The 20,255-nt window shown below is 39.9% G+C and overlaps 1 protein-coding gene across 1 annotated transcript in view; it reads right to left on the bottom strand.

Annotated features, from left to right (window-relative positions):
• The window catches only part of LOC307184937 (olfactory receptor 2V1-like), a gene marked incomplete at both ends in the record, with an annotated part of 395,233 nt that extends 375,183 nt beyond the window's left edge, over positions 1-20,050 (bottom strand). Inside the window, 3 exon segments of the mRNA XM_079918683.1 lie at positions 19,241-19,272; positions 19,275-19,483; positions 19,485-20,050. Of these exon segments, the coding sequence (XP_079774809.1) occupies positions 19,241-19,272; positions 19,275-19,483; positions 19,485-20,050 (807 nt within the window).
• Positions 20,051-20,255: the final 205 nt, after the last annotated feature.

The following is a 20,255-nucleotide window of genomic DNA, read 5'->3' as shown; positions in this document are numbered from 1 at the left end:
TTGAGGCTGTAAAGGACAAAGAAAATGAGGATCTGTCCACAATTAGATGAGACCAAGGAAGTGTAACAAATGTGATGTGTGATACTCGCCAGGTTCCACAAAAAAGCTTTCAAAAAGAACATTAGTGGGACAGTTGGTGAAACTTGAATAAGATCCACAGTTATACTGTTTTATAAATATTAATTTCCTGGCTTTGACAGCTGTACTGTGGTTATGCAGTATGTCAGCATCTGGGGAAGACTGGTAAAAGGGAACTATCTGTACCCCTGGAACTGTTTTGTAGGTTTGAAATACTTTCAGAGTGAACATTAAAAAATGTTTATACCTTTGGTGCATTATTTCCATCTTTAGAAATCTAGCCTGGATACTTTAAAACATTTGTCTTAAGGAGAAGTTTGTTCATCAAATTCTACTCTTCAGTTTTCATCTCTTGCATCATGATGATCCTGAAATATTAACCAGGTGTTTTTTATCTTACTGATGGTCCAAATCAATTAATTGAATGGTTGTGGAAACAGTTTGTGAAGCTTCCAGAAGCTACAGAATGGCCAATTGTGATTCCTCTCTTAAGAGCTAAAGGAAATATTTACACTTAGACAGATGTTTGGTCGCAGGTTGTAATTGATGTATGATTGATGTAGGAGCGTGTGTAATTGATGTAGGAGCATGTGCCGTCTATCCCAGGCCACTAAATGATGCCAAAACTAACACAGTAGAAGACTGTGTAGACAATATCAGGTATCACAATTGGCAGTCAAGGCCAGATGACATTCCTTGTTGGCATATTCCCAAAGGAAGACTTTAAGGTGCAAAATGAAACTATGGTCTGTCACCAATCCCACAATTGGGGAAGCACTTGAACAGATTGTCTACCTTGTCTACTCTAGTACTGCAGAACCATTCATGAATCTTTTAACTAGAAAGGATATGAAAGTTGTCCTGGTTATTCTGGATGACATTTCAAAATTCTTCTAGTTGTTGAGAAACCAGACAAAATTAAAAACGAAACAAAACTTAGTACACCAAACTATGGAAGCATGCACAACATTGAAACTTTTCAAATGAACCATGAAAATGACTTTGTCTACAAGACTTCATTGATTGCCAGGCTATTATGTCTTTTTAAAAAAAGGTGGTAAAACACATAACATAAAATGTATTATCTGTTGTATTTTGTCAGATGCTTTTTCTGACTCTATTGTGATGATCATGTTATTTTTTTCATTTTATTAACGTGATATATTACATTTATTGATTTGTATATGTTGAACCATCCTTGCATCCCAGAGGTAAATTCCAGTTGGTCATGGTACATAATCCTTTTAATGTGTTCTGGAATTCAGTTTGCAAATATTTTGTTGAAATTTTTTGCATCTACATTCCTCAGGGATATTGGTCTGTAGTTTTCTTTTTTTGTAGAGTCTTTATCTGGTTTTGGTAACAGGGTAATGTTGGTCTTGTAGAATGAGTTCGGAAGTATTCCCTCATCTTCAATTTCTTGGAAGGGCTTGAGAAGGATTGGCATTTATTCTTTTTAAAATGTATGGTAGAATTCACCAGTGAAGTTGTTTAGTCCTGGGGTTTTCTGTGTTGGGAGGTTTTGAGTACTTACTCAATCTCTTTACTTGTTATTGTTCTGTTCAGATTTTCTATTTTTTTTCCTGAATCAGCATTAGTAGGTTGTGTGTTTCTAAACATTTATCCATTTCCTCTAGGTTATCTAATTTGTTGGTGTATAACTATTCATAGTAGTCTCTTATGATTCTACGTATTTATGTAATATCAATTGTAATGTCTCCTCTTTCACTTCTAATTTTATTATTTGAGTCTTCTTTCTCATTATTTAAGTTAGTTTAGCTGAAGATTTGTCAATTTAGTTTATCTTTAAAAGTCAGCTCTTAGTTTTTTCATCTTTTCTATTGTTTTTCTGGTTGCTGTATTATTTATTTTGCTCTGATATTTATTATTTCCTTCATTCTCCTGATCCTGTGCTTAATTTTTCTTCTTTTTATGCTCTTGTGGTTTAAAGTTAGGTTATTTAATTTTTTTTTCTAGTTTCATAGTATATGCAGTTATTGCTTTAAACTTTCCTCTCAGAACTGCTTTTGCAGCATCCCATAGGACTTGGTATGTTGTACTTCCTTTTGCAGTTGTTTTGAGATATTTTTAAATTTCCCTTTTGATTTCTTTTGTTTTTTAAAGGTGTGTTGTTTAGTTTCCACATATTTGTAAATTCTCTAGCTTTCCTTTTGTTGATTTCTAGTTTCATACCAATGTGGTCAGAAAAGAGAATGCTTTCAATCTTCTAAAATTTACTAAGACTTGTTTTGTGTCTTATATGCTTTATCTTGGAGAATGTTCCATGTACATTTGTGAAAAATGTGTATTCTGCCGCTGTTGGATGGAACGTTTTATATATGTCTGTTAAGTTTATTGTTCTAAAGCCTGGTTCGGTTTAAACATTTTCTTTTGGTTTTTCTTTGTCGATGATCTATCCATTGCTGAGAGTGAGGTATTGAATTGCCCTTTTATTATTGTATTATTGTCTATTTCTCATTTCAGATCAGTTAGTATTTGCTTAATACATTTAGGTGCTCCTATGTTGGGTGCATATATATTTACAATTGTTATATATTCTTGATGTATTGAGCTCATTATCATTATATAAAGACCCTTTTGTCTCTTATTCCTGTTTTTGGCTTGAAGTCTATTTTGTATTTTATATATATATATCTACCCACTTTCTTTTGAATTCCATTTGCATGGGATATCTTCTTCTAACCACTTTGAGCCTATGTGTGCCTTGGAGCTAAAGTGTATAAAGCCTCTTGTGTACAGTATATAGTTGGGTCTTTTTTTCCATGCAGCCACTCTATGCCTTCTCACCTCCTTTCTATTTCTGCTTCTTTCAGAATTTCTTGCAAGGTAGATCCAGTGGTTGAGAACTCCCACAGCTTTTGTTTGTCTGGGAAAGTAGTTATTTCTCCATATCTAAAGGACAACTTTACCAGATAAAGAATGTTTTTTTAAACATCTTTATTGGCGTATAATTCCTTTACAATGGTGTGTTAGTCTCTGCGTTATAACAAAGTGAATCAGCTATACATATACATATATCACCATATCTCCTCCTTCTTGCGTCTCCCTCCCACCCTACTTATCCCACCCTCTAAGGGGTCACAAAACACTGAGCTGATCTCCCTGTGCTATGTGGATATTTCCCACTAGCTATCTATTTTACATTTGATAGTATATATAGTATATATAAGTCCATGCCACTTTCTCACTTCGTCCCAGGTTACCCTTCCCCCTTCCCATGTCCTCAAGTCCATTCTCTACATCTGTGTCTTTACTCCTGTCCTGCCCCTAGGTTCTTCATAACCGTTTTTTGTTGTTGTTGTTGTTTTTTAGATTCCATATATATGTGCTAGCATATGGTTTTTGTTTCTCTCTTTTTGAGTTCACTCTGTATGACAGACTCTAAGTCCATCCACCTCACTACAAATAATGCAATTTAGTTTCTTTTTATGGCTGAGTAATATTCCATTGTATATATGCACCACATCTTCTTTATCCATTCATCTGTCGATGGACACATAGGTTGTTCCATGACATGCCTATTGTAAATAGAGCTGCAGTGAACATTGTGGTACATGACTCTTTTTGAATTATCGTTTTCTCAGGGTATATGCCCAGTAGTGGGATTGCTGGGTTGTATGGTGGTTCTATTTTTAGTTTTTTATGGAACCTCCATACTGTTTTCCATAGTGACTGTATCAGTTTACATTCCCACCAACAGTGCAAGAGGGTTTCCTTTCACCAGACCCTCTCCATCATTTATTGTTTGTAGATTTTTTGATGATGGCCATTCTGACTGGTGTGAGGTGATACCTCATTGTAGTTTTGATTTGCATCTCTGTAATGATTAGTGATGCTCCGTATCCTTTCATGTGTTTGTTGGCAAGCTGTATGTCTTCTTTGGAGAAATGTCATTTAGGTTTTCGGCCCATTTTTGGATTGGGTTGTTTGTTTTTTTGAGATTGAGCTGCATGAGCTGCTTGTAAATTTTGGAGATTAATCCTTTGCCAGTTGCTTCATTTGCAAATATTTTCTCCTCTTCAGAGGGTAGTCTTTTTGTCTTGTTTATGGTTTCCTTTGCTGTCCAAAAGCTTTTAAGTTTTATTAGGTCCCACTTGTTTATTTTTATTTCCATTTCTCTAGGAGGTGGGTCAAAAAGGATCTTGCTGTGATTTCTGTCATAGAGTGTTCTGCCTATGTTTTCCTCTAAGAGTTTTATAATGTTTGGCCTTATATTTAGGTCTTTAATCCATTTTGGGTTTATTTTTGTATATGGTGCTAGGGAGTGCTCTAATTTCATTCTTTTACATGTAGCTGTCCAGTTTTCCCAGTACCACTTATTGAAGTGGCTGTCTTTTATCCATTGTATATTCTTGCCTCCTTTATCAAAGATAAGGTGACCATATGTGTGTGCGTTTATCTCTGGGCTTTCTATCCTGTTCCATTGATCTATATTCCTGTTTTTGTGCCAGTACCATACTGTTTTGATTACTGTAGCTTTGTAGTATAATCTGAAGTCAGGGAGCTTGATTCCTCCTGCTCAGTTTTTCTTTCTCAAGATTGCTTTGGATATTCAGGGTCTCTTGTGATTTCATAAAAATTGTGAAACTATTTGTTCTGTTTTGTGAAACATGCCATTGGTAGTTTGAAAGGGATTGCATTGAATCTGTAGATTGCTTTGGGTAGTATAGTCGTTTTCACAATGTTGATTCTTCCAATCCAACAACATGGTATATCTCTCCATCTGTTTGTATCATCTTTAATTCCTTTCATCAGTGTCTTGTAGTTTTCTGCATACAGGTCTTTTGTCTCCGTAGGTAGGTTTATTCCTAGGTATTTTATTCTATTTGTTGCAATGGTAAATGGAGGTGTTTCATTAATTTCTCTTTCGGATTTTTCATCATTAGTGTATAGGAATGCCAGAGATTTCTGTGCCTTAAGTTTGTATCCTGCTACATTACCAAATTCATTGATTAGCTCTAGTAGTTTTCTGGTAGTGTCTTTAGGATTTTCTATGTATAGTATCATGTCATCTGCAAACAGTGACAGCTTTACTTCTTTTCCGATTTCGATTCCTTTTATTTCTTTTTCTTCTCTGATTGCTGTGGCTAAAACTTACAAAAGTATTTTGAATAATAGTGGAGAGAGTGGGCAACCTTGTCTTTTTCCTGATCTTAGTGGAAATGCTTTCAGATTTTCACCATTAAGAATGATGTTGGCTCTGGGTTTATCAATATGACCTTTATTATGTTGAGGTTAGTTCCCTCTATGCCTACTTTCCGGAGGGGTTTTATCATAAATGTGTGTTGGATTTTGTCAAAAGCTTTTGCTGCATCTATTGAGATGATCATATGGTTTTTCTCCTTCAGTTTGTTAATATGATGTACCACATTGATTGATTTGCATATATTGAAGAATACTTGCATTCGTGAGATAAACCCCACTTGATCATGATGTATGATCCTTTTAAATGTGCTATTGGACTCTGCTAGTATTTTGTGGAGGATTTTTACATCTATGTTCATCAGTGATATTGGCCTGTAGTTTTCTTTCTTTGTTACATCTTTGTCTGGTTTTGGTATCAGGGTGATCGTGGCCTTGTAGATTGAGTTTGGGAGTGTTCCTCCCTCTGCTATATTTTGGAAGAGTTTGAGAAAGATAGATGTTAGCTTTTCTCTAAATGTTTGATAGAATTCGCCTGTGAAACCATCGGGTCCTGGGCTTTTGTTTTTTGGAAGATTTTTAATCACAGTCTTAATTTCAGTGCTTGTGATTGCTCTGTTTATATTTTCTATTTCTTCCTGGTTCAGATTTGGAAGGTTGTGCTTTTCTAAGAATTTGTCCATTTCTTCCAGGTTGTCCATTTTATTGGCATAGAGTTGCTTGTAGTAATCTCTCATGATCCTTTGTATTTCTGCAGTGTCTGTTGCTACTTCTCCTTTTTCATTTCTAATTCTATTGGTTTGAGTCTTCTCCCTTTTTTCTTGATGAGTCTGGCTAATGGTTTATCAATTTTGTTTATCTTCTCAAAAAAACAGCTTTTAGTTTTATTGATCTTTGGTATTGTTTCCTTCATTTCTATTTCATTTTTTTCTGATCTGATCTTTATTATGATTTCTTTCCTTCTGCTAACTTTGGGGTTTCTTTTGCTCTTCTTTCTTTAATTGCTTTATGTGTAAGGTTAGGGTGTTTATTTGAGATGTTTCTTGTTTCTTGAGGTGGGATTGTACTGCTATATACTTCCCTCTTAGAACTGCTTTTGCTGCATCCCATGTGATTTGGGACATTGCAATTTCATTGTCATATCTTTCTAGGTAGTTTTAAATTTACTCTTTGATTTCTTCAGTGATCTCTTGGTTATTAAGCAGTGTATTGTTTAGCCTCCATGTGTTCGTATTTTTACAGATATTTTCCTGTAATTGATATGTAGTCTCACAGCACTGTGGTTGGAAAAGATACTTGATACGATTTCAATTTTCTTAAATTTACCAAGGCTTGATTTGTGACCCAAGATATGGTCTATCCTGGAGAATGTTCCATGAGCACTTGAGAAGAAATTGTATTCTCTTGTTTTGGGATGTAATGTCCTATAAATATCAATTAAGTCCATCTTGTTTAATATATCATTTAAAGCTTGTTTTTCCTTATTTATTTTCATTTTGGATGATCTGTCCATTGGTGAAAGTGGGATGTTAAAGTCCTGTAGTATGATTGTATTACTCTAGATTTCCCCTTTTATGGCTGTTAGCATGTGCCTTAAGTACTGAGGTCCTCCTGTGTTGTGCGCATAAATATTTACAAAGTTATATCTTCTTCTTGGATTGATCCCTTGATCATTATGTAGTGTCCTTCTTTGTCTCCTGTAATAGTCTTTATTTTAAAGTCTATTTTGTCTGATATGAGAATAGCTACTCCAGCTTTCTTTTGGTTTCCATTTGCATGCAATATCTTTTTCTATCCCCTCACTTTCAGTCTGTATGTGTCCCTACGTCTGAAGTGAATCTCTTGTAGACAGCATATATACGGATCTCATTTTTGTATCCATTCAGCCAGTCTATGTCTTTTTGTTGGAACATTTAATCCATTTACATTTAAGGTAATTATTGATATGTATGTTTCTATTCACATTTTCTTAATTTTAGGTTTGTTATTGTAGGTCTTTTCCTTCTCGTGTTTCCTGCCTAGAGTAGTTCCTTTAGCATTTGTTGTAAAGCTGGTTTGGTGGTGTTGAAATCTCTTAGCTTTTTCTTGTCTGTAAATGTTTTAATTTCTCTGACGACTGAATGAGTTCCTTGATGGTAGAGTAATCTTGGTTGTAGGTTTTTCCCTTTCATCACTTTAAACATGCCCTGCCACTCCCTTCTGGCTTGCAGACTTTCTGCTGAAAGAGCAGCTGTTAACCTTATGGGGATTCTCTTATATGTTATTTGTTGCTTTTCCCTTGCTGCTTTTAATATTTTTTCATTGTATTTAATTTTTAATTGTTTAATTAATATGTGTCTTGGTGTGTTTCTCTTTGGATTTGTCCTGTATGGGGCTCTCTGCACTTCCTGGACTTGATTAACTATTACCTTTCCCATATTAGGGAAGTTTTCAACTATAATCTCTGCAAATATTTTCTCAGTCCCTTTCTTTTTTTCTTCTTCTTCTGGGAACCCTATAATTCAAATGTTGGCACATTTAATGTTGTCCCAGAGGTCTCTGAGACTGTCCTCAATTCTTTTCATTCTTTTTTGTTTATTCTGCTCTGCAGTAGTTATTTCCACTATTTTATCTTCCAGGTCACTTATCCGTTCTTCTGCCTCAGTTTTTCTGCAATTGATTACTTCTAGAGATTTAAAATTTTCATTTATTGTGTTTCATCATTGTTTGTTTGCTCTTTAGGTCTTTTAGGTCACTGTTAAACGTTTCTTGTGTTTTCTCCATTCTATTTCCAAGATTTTGGATCATCTTTACTATCATTATCCTGAATTCTTTTTCAGGTAGAGTGCCTATTTCCTCTTCACTTGTTTGGTCTGGTGGGTTTTTACCTTGCTCCTTCATCTGCTGTGCATTTCTCTGTCTTCTCATTTTGCTTAACTTACTTGGTTTGGGGTGTCCTTTTCGCAGGCTGCAGGTTCGTAGTTCCCATTGTTTTTGGTGTCTACCCCCAGTGGTTAAGGTTGTTTCAGTGGGTTGTTTAGGCTTCCTGGTAGAGGCGACTGGTGCCTGTGTTTTGGAGGATGAGCCTGGATCTTGTCTTTCTGGTGGGCAGGACCGCATCCAGTGGTGTGTTTTGGGGTGTCTGTGACCTTATTATGATTTTAGGCAGACTCTATGCCAATGGGTGGGTTTGTGTTCCTGTCTTGCTGGTTGTTTGGTATAGGGTGTCCAGCACTGTAGCTTGCTGGTCGTTGAGTGAAGCTGGGTCTTAGCATTGAGATGGAGATCTCTGGGAGAGGTTTCACCATTTGATATTATGTGGAGCTGGGAGGTCTCTGGTGTACCAATGTCCTGAACTTGGCTCTCCCACCTCAGAGGCACAGGCCTGACAGCTGGCCAGAGCACCAAGACCCTGTCAGCCACACGACTCAGAACAAAAGGGAGAAAAAAGAAAGAAAAATAAAATAAAGTTATCAAAATAAAAAATAATTATTAGAAGTAAAAAAAATAAAAGTAATAAAAAAAGAAAATAAAGAAAGAAGGAAAGAAGAGAGCAACCAAACCAAAGCATAAATCCACCAATGATAATGAGCACTAAAAACTGTACTAAGGAAAAAAAGAAAAAAAACAGACAGAGAGACCCCTAGGACAAATGGTAAAAGCAAAGCTATACAGACAAAATCACACACAGAATCATACACCTACACACCCACAAAAAGAGAAAAAGGGGAAAAAATATATATATCTTTGCTCCCAAAGTCCACCTCCTCAATTTGGGATGATTCCTTGTCTATTCAGGTATTCCACAGATGCAGGGTACATCAAGTTGATTGTGGAGATTTAATCCGCTGCTCCTGAGGCTGCCGGGTGAAATTTCCCTTTCTCTTCTTTGTTCACACAGCTGCCGGGGTTCAGCTTTGGATATGGACCTGCCTCTGCGTGTAGGTCGCCTGAGGGCATCTGTTCTTCACTCAGACAGGACGGGGTTAAAGGAGCAGCTGATTCTGGGGCTCTGGCTCACTCAGGCCACGGGGAGGGAGGCGGATGCGGGGCCAGCCTGCGGTGGCAGAGGCCGGCGTGGCATTGCACCAGCCTGAGGCGTGCCCTGTGTTCTCCCAGGAAAGATGTCCCTGGATCCCGGGACCCTGGCAGTGGCAGGCAGCACAGGCTCCCTGGAGGGTTGGCGTGGGTAGTGACCTGTACTTGCACACAGGCTTCTTGGTGTCAGCAGCAGCAGCCTTATCATCTCATGCCCGTCTCTGTGGTCCGCACCGATAGCCGCGGCTCGCGCCCGTCTCTGGAGCTCCTTTAAGCGACACTGTTAATCCTCTATCCTCATGCACCAGGAAACAAAGAGGCAAGGAAAAGTCTCTTGCCTCTTCGGCAGCTCCAGACTTTTGCCTGGACTCCCTCCCGGCTAGCCGTGGCCCATTAGCCCCCTTCAGGCTGTGTTCACGCAGCCAACCCCAGTCCTCTCCCTGGGGTCTGACCTCTGAAGCGCGAGCCTCAGCTCCCAGCCCCTGCTCGTCCAGGCAGGTGAGCAGACAAGCCTCTCGGGCTGGTGAGTGCAGGTCAGCACCAATCCTCTATGTGGGAATCTCTCTGCTTTGCCCTCCGCACCACTGTTGCTGCGCTCTCCTCCATGGCTCCAGAGCTCCCCACCTCCGCCACCTGCAGTCTGCACCCGTGAAGGGGCTTCCTAGTGTGTGGAAACCTTTCGTCCTTCACAGCTCCCTCCCACTGGTGCATGTCCCATCCCTATTCTTTTGTCTCTGTTTTTTCTTTTTTCTTTTGCCCTACCCAGGTACGTGGGGAGTTTCTTGCCTTTGGGAGGTCTGAGGTCTTCTGCCAGCGTTCAGTAGGTGTTCTGTAGGAGCTGTTCCACATGTAGATGTATTTCTGATGCATTTGTGGAGAGGAAGGTGATCTCCACGTCTTACTCTTCCACCACCTTGAAGCTCCTCCCATGTATCTCATTCATTTTTATGGCTGAGTAGTATTCCATCGTATATATATACCACTTATGCTTTATCCATTCATCTGTTGATGGACATTTAGGTTGTTTCCATATCCCAGAAATTGTAAATAATGCTACTATGAACATTGGGGTGCATGTATCTTAGAATTAGTGGTTTTGTTTTCTTTGAATATATACCCAGATGTGGAATTCCTGGGTCATATGGTAGTTTTATTTTTTAGTTTTTTTGAGGAAACTTCATACTGTTTTCCATGGTGGCTGCTCCAATTTACATTCCCACCAACAGTGTATGAGGATTCCCTTTTCTCCACATCCTCATCAACATTTGTTATTTGTGTTCTTTTTGATGATAGCCATTCTGACAGGTGTGAGGTGATATCTCATTGTGGTTTTGATTTGCATTTCCCTGATGACTAGGAATGTTGAGCATCTTTTCAGATGCCTGTTGGCCATCTGCATTTCCTCTTTGGAAAAATGTCCATTCACATCTTCTGCCCTTTTCTTAAAGCAGGTTTTTGTTTTTTGGTTTTTTTTTTTTTTTTTGATATTGGGTTGTATGAGCTGTTTATATATGTTGGGTATTAATCCCTTATTAGTCATATCATTTACAGATATTTTCTCCCATTCAAAAGTTGTCTTTTCATTTTGTCAATGGTTTCCTTTGCTGTGCAAATCTTTCAAGTTTAATTAGTCCCATTTGTTTATTTTTGCTTTTATTTCCTTTTCTTTGGGAGATGCATCCAAAAAAATATTGTTGAGATTTATCTCAAAAAGTGTTCTGTCTCTGTTTTCCTCTAGGAGTTTCATAGTATCAGGTCTTACAATTAGGTCTTTAATCAATTTTGAGTTTATTTTTGTATATGGTGTTAGAGAATGTTCTAATTTCATTATATTGCATGTATCTGTCCAGTTTTCTTAGCACCATTTATTGAAGATTCTGTGTTTTCTCCATTGTATATTCTTGCTTCCTTTGTCATAGATTAATTGACCATAAGTGTGTGGGTTTATTTCGGGGATCTCTATCCTGTTCCACTGATCCATGTGTGTGTTGTGTGTGTGTGTGTGTGTGTGTGTGTGTGTGTGTGTGTGTGTGCCAGGACCATACTGTTTTGATTACTGTAGCTTTGTAGTACAGTCTGAAGTCAGGGAACATTGTTCCTCCAGCTCCGTTCTCCTTTCTCAAGATTGCTTTGGATATTCAGAGTTTTTGTGTTTCCATATAAATTTAAAAATATTTTGTTCTAGTTTTGTAAAAAATGCCATTTGTATTTTGATAGGGATTGCATTGAACCTGTAGATTGCCTTGGGTAGTATGGTTATTTTAACAGTATTGATTCTTCCAATCCAAGAACATGGTATATCTTTCCATCTGTTTGTGTCATCTTCAGTTTCTTTCATCAGCATCTTACAGTTTTCAGAGTACAGGTTTTTGCCTCCCTAGGCAGGTTTGTTGCTAGGTATTTTATACATATTTTTTGATGTGAAGGTAAATGGGATTGTTTCCTTAATGTCTATTTCTGACATTTTATTGTTCATGTATAGAAATGCAACAGATCTCCATATACTAATTTTGTATCCTGCAACTGTACTGAACTCATTGATGAGTTCTAGTGGTGTCTTTAGGATTTTCTATGTATAGTAGCATGTCATCTGCAAACAGTGACAGTTTAACTTCTTTTCCAACTTGGATTCCTTTTATTTCTTTTTCTTCTCTGATCATCATGGCTAGGATTTCCAAAGCTATGTTGAATAAAAGTGGCAAGAGTGGAGTCTTTATTCCCATCCTGTGGGCATCCTTGTCTTGATTCTGATCTTAGAGGAAATGCTTTCAGCTTTTTACCATAGAGTATAATGTTAGCTGTGTTTTTGTCATATATGGCCTTTATTATGTTGAGATACGTTCCCTCTGTGCTCACTTTCTGGAAAGTTTTTATCATAAATGGGTGTTGAATTTTGTCAAAAGCTTTTTCTGCATCTATTGAGATGATTATATACTTTTTATGCTTCAGTTTGTCATTGATTGATTTCCAGATATTGAAGAATCCTTGCATCCCTGTGGTAAATCCCACTTGATCTTGGTGTATGATCCTTTCAATGTATTATTGGATTCAGCCTGCTGGTATTTTGTTGATTTTTTTGCATTTATGTTCATCAGTGATATGGGCCTGTAATTTTCTCTTTATTTATTTATTTGTGTGTGTATGTGATATCTTTGTATGGTTTTGGTATCAGGGTGATCCTGGCCTCATACAGTGAGTTTGGAAGTAATCCTTCCTTTGTAATTTGGAACTTGAGAAGGACAGGTGTTAACTCTTCTCTAAGTATTTGGTAGAATTCACCTGTGAAGACATCTGGTCCTGGACTTTTGATTGTGGGGAGTTTTTTTTTTTTTTTTTTTTGCGGTACATGGGCCTATCACTGTCGTGGCCTCTCCCATTGTGGAGCACAGGCTCCGGACGCGCAGGCTCAACGGCCATGGCTCATGGGCCCAGCCACTCCGCGGCACGTGGGATCCTCCCGGACCAGGGCACGAACCCGCGTCCCCTGCATCAGCAGGCGGACTCCCAACCACTACACCACCAGGGAAGCCCTTGTGGGGAGTTTTTAAATTACTGATTCAATTTCAGTAATGGTAACTAGCTTGTTCTTATTTTCTTCCATATATTATTGGAAGATTTAATAGTGCTAAAATGACCATACTATCCAAGGCAATCTACAGATTTAATTCAATCCTTCCCAAAATACCAATGGCATTTCCCACAAAGGTAGAATAATTTTAAAATTTGTATGGAAAAACAAAAGACCCTAAATAGTCAAAGCAATCCTGAGAAAAGGGAATCCTATCTTGGGGATTTGCTGGTCTGCTGGTGATTGGGCCATTTCTTGACAGGGTTGGCTGCAGGGCCTTGGAGGTCCTGGTGCTTGTATTGGCCACTGGTAGGTGGGGCTGGATCCTGGGCCCCCTAGTAGTTAGAGCCAGGTCCTGGGGCAGCTGGGGGCTCAGTTGGTCCTAAGGCATCTGGCCTGCTAATGTGTCCCTGCCTAGCTAGCTGCATGGCCTGAAGCATCCCAAGACTGGTTGTTGGGACCATGTCCCAGGAATAATAAGCAAAAGGGAGAATCTAAAATGGTGCTTTGCAGCATTAGTGTCCTCGTGGTAGGATGAACTCCCTAAAATATCTACTGCAGCATTTATGTCCCCAGGGTGAGTCCCAATTGCCTCCTGCCTCTCTGGGAGATTCTCCATGATCAGCAAGTGAGTCTGATCCAGGCGCCTTTCAAATTACTGCTTCTGTCCTGGGTCTCAGAGCATGTGAGATATTGTGTGCACGCTTTATGACTGGAGTCTCTGTTTCCCACAGCCATTTCTTGCTCCAGAAATAAGCCAACTGGCTTTCAAAGCCAAACATTCTGAGTGCTCATCTCCCCAGTACAGGACCTCCAGGCTAGGGAGCCCAATGTGGGGCTCAAACTCCTCATTCCTCTGCAATTTTAATTGTCCTCCTGTGTTTGGGTCATCTATCCATGAGTATTGGTCCTGACTCTACTGTGTCTCTGCCCCTCCTACCCTTTTCATTGTGGTTCCTTCTTTATATCTTTATAAAAGAAAGAAAATCTTTTCTGTTGGTCTTCAGGTCATTCACACTGTAGCTCCTTTGTAAATAGCTATAACTTTTGTGTACCCATGGGAGCAAAGAAAAACCATACACACTTACTTTATACATTAAAAGGAAGAAAAGGAAGGAAACCCAGAACTTCAGAATCCTAGGTGGGTTACTTTCTTCATTTCAAAAATGCTGTCTTTCTTTTTCCTGCAAATTCTTTGATTTCTGTGAATACTCTTCTTGATTGGTTAGTTGTTTCTAAAAAAATAGATCACCAACCTCATGAATGTCCTTAATGACACTGAATTATGCAATTTATGCTTTTGTGTGATGCTTGGGTCCTGATCACAGTATGATGCAGGGAATACTGAGTCATCCCTGTGCTGTGCATGACACTCTACCTGGAAGTAAGGGTGATTCCAAGTAGGCACAGTCGTAAGTGGAGAAGCCATCAGTCACTAGCAGGACAAAGAAGCCACAGCCATACCACAATCTTAAATGCAGAGTTAGAGATTTAAACCTCTGGAAACAAGTGTAGAGGAAAGGGAGAGAGGAAGGGATTAACTTTATTGAGGGTCCAAGTAGATGATATTTGAATCAGGAATTGAAGAAAATGAGAGATATTTAATGACTGCTACTGGCCAGGTATTTATTGACATGTAATTTCCTTAGGTCCCTGACAGGTATTACTAATTCCAGTTCTGTATATGAGGGCACAGAGGCATAAGTACATTGTCCAACACTACACCTCTGGCAAGCCAAGATTAAACCCAAATTAATTTTTCTCCGAGCTCTGTGTTCACATCATAAATAAAAGGTTAGGGCAGGTGAGAAGGTCATTTTGGGCAAGAAAGTTGACTTCCTCTCAAGTGGAAGTAGTACTGTGAGAAGGAAAAGGAGATGATTCTATGAAGTTGAAGTATGAATATATGAAAGGAATGGAAGAAAGTAGTCAGGGTTAAGTCTGGATTTCAGTTAGATAATTTACCATGCTAAAGAGTTTGAATATAAGATAGGCATTATCATTTTTTTTTAATATGGAAATGGAAGGAACACACTGTCCTGGCTGAAAACTCACTTCTGGCAACTTTGTGGATAGTGTATGGAATGGGAAGAGACTGAGGCATGAATACCAGTAATGAAGCTATTAAAATAATAAAGGGAGAGGGGATGAAATTCTGAACTAAGACAGTGGAATTGGGGATGGAGAAGAATGGGATTAGATCAGTGCTTTTCAAACTTTGTGGGGAATATGGATCACACTGGAACTTGGTAACTACAGAGTTTTATTCAGTAAATCTGAGGCATGGCTTGAGAAAGTTTTTGCCACCAAAAGGCTGACATGGACCTTTTAGACGGTTTCATTTTGATGAGTACTGATTTGGTGGCATCTTCAAAGTTGTGGCAGAGAGACTACCTCTGCACATGCCATGGACTCTGTTCTTCTTGATATTGTGTAATGTCTTTACTGAGGTGTTGAGTGTTAAATTCCTCTGGCATACAAGAACTGATTTGTGAGGAGGCTGGAGAAGATGGCGGACGAGTAAGACGCGGAGATCACCTTCCTCCCCACAGATACATCAGAAATACATCTACACGTGGAACTGCTCCTATAGAGCACCCACTGATCGCCGGCAGAAGACCTCAGACCTCCCAAAAGGCAAGAAAGTCCCCCACATACCTGGGTAGGGCAAAAGAAAATAGAATAAACAAAGACAAAAGAATAGGGACAGGAACTGCACCAGTGGGAGGGAGCTGTGAAGGAGGAAAGGTTTCCACACACTAGAAGCCCCTTCACGGGCAGAGACTGCGGGTGGCATAGGGGGAAGCTTCAGAGCCACGGAGGAGAGCGCAGCAACAGGGGTGAGGAAGGCAAAGCGGAGAGATTCCCACACAGAGGATCGGTGCTGACCAGCACTCACCAGCCCGAGAGGCTTGTCTGCTCAGCGGCCAGGGCGGGCGGGGCTGGGAGCTGAGGCTCCGGCTTCGGTCGATGGCGGGAAAGGACTGAGGTTGGCGGCGTGAACACAGCCTGAAGGGGTTAGTGCACCACAGCTAGCCGGGAGGGAGTCCAGGAAAAAGTCTGGACCTGCCGAAGGGGCAAGAGACTTTTTCTTGCCTCTTTGTTTCCTGGTGCGCGAGGAGAGGGGTTTAAGAGCACTGCTTAAAGGAGCTCCCGAGATGGGCGCGAGCCACGGCTAGAAGCGCGGACCCCAGAGACGGGCATGAGATTCTAAGGCTGCTGCTGCTGCCACCAAGAAGCCTGTGTGCGAGCACAGGTCACTCTCCACACCGCCCCTCCCGGGAGCCTGTGCAGCCCGCCACTGCCAGGGTCCGGGGATCCAGGGACAACTTCCCCGGGAGAACGCACAGCGCACCTCAGGCTGGTGCAACGTCATGCTGGCCTCTGCCGCCGCAGGCTCACCCCGCACTCCTTACCCCTCCCTCCCCCCAGCCTGAGAGAGCCAGAGCCCCCAGATCAGCTGGTCCTTTAACCCTGTCCTGTCTGAGCGAAGAACAGACGCCCTCTGGCGACCTACACGCAGAGGCGGGGCCAAATCCAAAACTGAGCCCCTGGAGCTGTGAGAACAAAGAAGAGAAAGGGAAACCTCTCCCAGCAGCCTCAGGGGCAGAGGATTAAATCTCCACAATCAACTTGATGTACCCTGCATCTGTGGAATTCATGAATAGACAACGAATCATCCCAAATTGAGGAGGTGGGCTTTGGGAACAAGATATATTATTTTTTCCCCTTTTCCTCTTTTTGTGAGTGTGTATGTGTATGCTTCTGTGTGAGATTTTGTCTGTTTAGCTTTGCTTTCACCATTTGTCCTAGGGTTCTGACCGTCTGGGGTTTTTTTCTTTTTTTTTACTTTAAACAAATTTTTTTCTTAATAATTATTTTTTATTTTAATAACTTTATGTTATTTTATCTTTATTTTATCCTCTTTCTTTCTTTCTTTCTATTTTTTCTCCCTTTTATTCTGAGCCGTGTGGAGGACAGGCTCTTGGTGCTCCAGCAAGGAGTCAGGGCTGTGCCACTGAGGTGGGAGAGCCAACTTCAGGACACTGGTCCACAAGAGACCTCCCAGCTCCACATAATATCAAACGGCGAAAATCTCACAGAGATCTCCATCTCAACACCAGCCCCCAGCTTCACTCAACGACCAGCAAGCTACAGTGCTGGACACCCTATGCCAAACAACTAGCAAGACAGGAACACAACCCCACCCATTAGCAGAGAGGCTGCCTAAAATCATAATAAGGCAACAGACACCCCAAAACACACCACCAGACGTGGACCTGCTCAGCAGAAAGACAAGATCCAGCCTCATCCACCAGAACACAGGCACTAGTCCCCTCCACCAGGAAACCTACACAACCCACTGAACCAACCTTAGCCACTGGGGACAGACACCAAAAACAACAGGAACTATGAACCTGCAGCCTGCAAAAAGGAGACCCCAAACACAATAAAATAAGCAAAATGAGAAGACAGAAAAACACACAGCAGATGAAGGAGCAGGATAAAAACCCACCAGACCTAACAAATGAAGTGGAAATAGGCAGTCTACCTGAAAAAGAATTCAGAATAATGATAGTAAAGTTGATCCAAAATCTTGGAAATAGAATAGAGAAAATGCGAGAAACATTTAACAAGGACCTAGAAGAACTAAAGAAGAAACAAGCAACAATGAACAACACAATAAATGAAATAAAAAATATTCTAGAAGGGATCAATAGCAGAATAACTGAGGCAGAAGAACGGATAATTGACCTGGAAGATAAAATAGTGGAAATAACGACTGCAGAGCAGAATAAAGAAAAAGGAATGAAAAGAACTGAGGACAGTCTCAGAGACTTCTGGGACAACATTAAACGCACCAACATTCGAATTATAGGGGTCCCAGAAGAAGAAGAGAAAAAGAAAGGGACTGAGAAAATATTTGAAGAGATTATAGTTGAAAACTTCTCTAATATGGGAAAGGAAATAGTTAATCAAGTCCAGGAAGCACAGAGAGTCCCATACAGGATAAATCCAAGGAGAAACATGCCAAGACACATATTAATCAAACTATCAAAAATTAAATACAAAGAAAACATATTAAAAGCAGCAAGGGAAAAACAACAAATAGCAAGAACTGATTTGTAAGCCATAGCTCAGGGACTAAGATGATTTGATCCTTTCTCTATCAACAGGTCTTTGCATAGTCCATACAATCATCATTAAAGAGACTCATATTTTTATACCATAAAATACTCTGAGTCTTTGATCTCATTTGGCACATCATACTTCTCTTTTATTCAGTTGTTAACTTTCGCAAGTCTTAAGCATTCAGATATTGATTACTCTGCTTATCCACTCGGTAGATCAAGGAGTTTCATCCACGTATCCTCAAGATATTTCTGACTTGCAGTTAGTTCTCGTTTCCTACATTAGACTTGAGTTATACACACACCTTTTAATTCATTAGGCCACTGCACATTCTTGTTTAAATTGCATTTCCTTTTCTTTTTAATTGACTTCATGGCTCTCTAAATAATTACAGTATTGAGATACATTGGAATATTATCATTTTACTTATTTAAATGAGTTAATTGCATTCAAATTAACTATTTGATTGAGCTAAATAGTGAAAACATTCCATCCACTGGTTTATGCTCAGTTGCCTTGTAATTATGATCAAAATCTGTAATCTTGGCTATCTTTATTCTACTCTTTGCTCTGTTGCAGTGTTACAGCTCAACTTTTGAATAAACTTAATTAAAGCTTTTGGAAATGCAAAGTGATCTGCATCAGGAGTAGTTTATATATGGCCATTTTTGTATGTGGATGGATGCGTGCCTGTTTTGGAAGATGAAGAAGTCAAGCATATAACATTTCTGGGTTTATGTCAAGATGTGCTTCTTTCAGGGGTTGAATGAGACCTATATGATTCTCAGGGATATAAAGTTCTATCTTTGATCCAATTTTCCAGCAATTTTCTGTGGAATTTTATCATCAGTTTCCTACCACCACCACACTTGTGGAAGTTCACAGATTCAGGGTAGAAACTTAATATTGTAAGGATGTTTCAAAGAAGGCAAGTACAAGTGATGCCAATTAAAAATAGAAAAAAAACAACCCTGAGAAATTCCACCAGGATTCTAAAGCAATTCTAAAGAGGATATCAAAAGTACATAAAATGGTATGTGACATGTAGGAGACCCTCATTACATATTTGTTTAGTGAATGAATAACTCGAAAAGTAAGAACTCTTGACATAGGAGTCTAACTTATTTAGGCTGAATTAAAGTTAGTGATTAGAGGTGGGTATATCTTCTTCTTTTAATCTGACATCAGTATCATCAACTCAGCACCTTCCTTAGGGCCCCCACCACTTCTTTGTTCCTAAGACCATAAATTTAGCAAAGGTGTGAGAATAGGTCCAAGTACAAGGAGGACCTGGTCCAGCTTGGGATTATGATAGAACTAGGCCTCATGTAGACCACCATGGCAGGGCCATAATAGAGGCACACTACAGTCAAGTGGGAAGAGCAAGTGGCTAAGGCTTTGTCCCTTCCCTCTGGGGATTTCATGTGGAGGATGGCAAGGAAGATGAGAGCATAAGAGAACATGATAAGGGACAAGGGGATGAGGAGCACCACAATGCTTGTCACTATCACAGCCTTCTCATAGGCAGGCCAATTTTAGAATGGCCATGACCTCACAGAGGAAATGGGAAATCTCTCTGGAACCACAAATGGGGAAATGCATGGTGTAGGCCGTGTGTGCGAGTGATGTAAGGGCACCCCCAGCCCAGCAGATGGCAGCCATCTGCAGACAGACCTTCTGGCTCATGATGAGGGCGTATCTCAGAGGGTTACAGATGGCCACATACCGGTCATAGGACATGAGGGTGATGAGGATGCACTCAGCAATTCCTAGAGTCAGGAAGAAGAAGATCTGAGTCCCACAGGCCACTCGTGATATGTTTCTCCTCCCGGAGAAGAAATTGGTTGCCATCTTGGGTACTGTGCTAGAGATTAACATCATGTCCATGAGAGCCAGTTGGCTGAGCAGGAAGTACATGGGCGTGTGGAGGTGAGAATCCACGCAGATCAGGAGAATTAGGACAAAGTTCAAAGTCAGAGCCACAGTGTAAATCACAAGCATAGCACCAATAAAAAATCTGGTATGTTTCATATCCAGGAAAAGGCCTAGGAGGATGAAATCAGCTCCTGAGATTTCATTTCTTTTATCCATGCCTATGCTTTGTTGTAAACAATTAAATAACAGAAGGAAAACATAACAAGATATTATGAAATGCTACAAACAATGGATTTAATCCTTCAAACCCCTTTCCTCTCTCGTCTTTAACCAGGATCCATTAGATAGTGCAAACATGTTAAAGAGGCATTTGCAATTTTCATAGGCTTTAACCTGATTTCTGTCTCCCTACACTCTTATT

Source organism: Stenella coeruleoalba, assembly GCF_951394435.1.
Source record: "Stenella coeruleoalba genome assembly, chromosome: 3".
Lineage (NCBI taxonomy): Eukaryota > Metazoa > Chordata > Mammalia > Artiodactyla > Delphinidae > Stenella > Stenella coeruleoalba.
The sequence above is the reverse complement of the archived record's forward strand: the minus strand, read 5'-3'. Positions and strand labels throughout refer to the sequence as shown.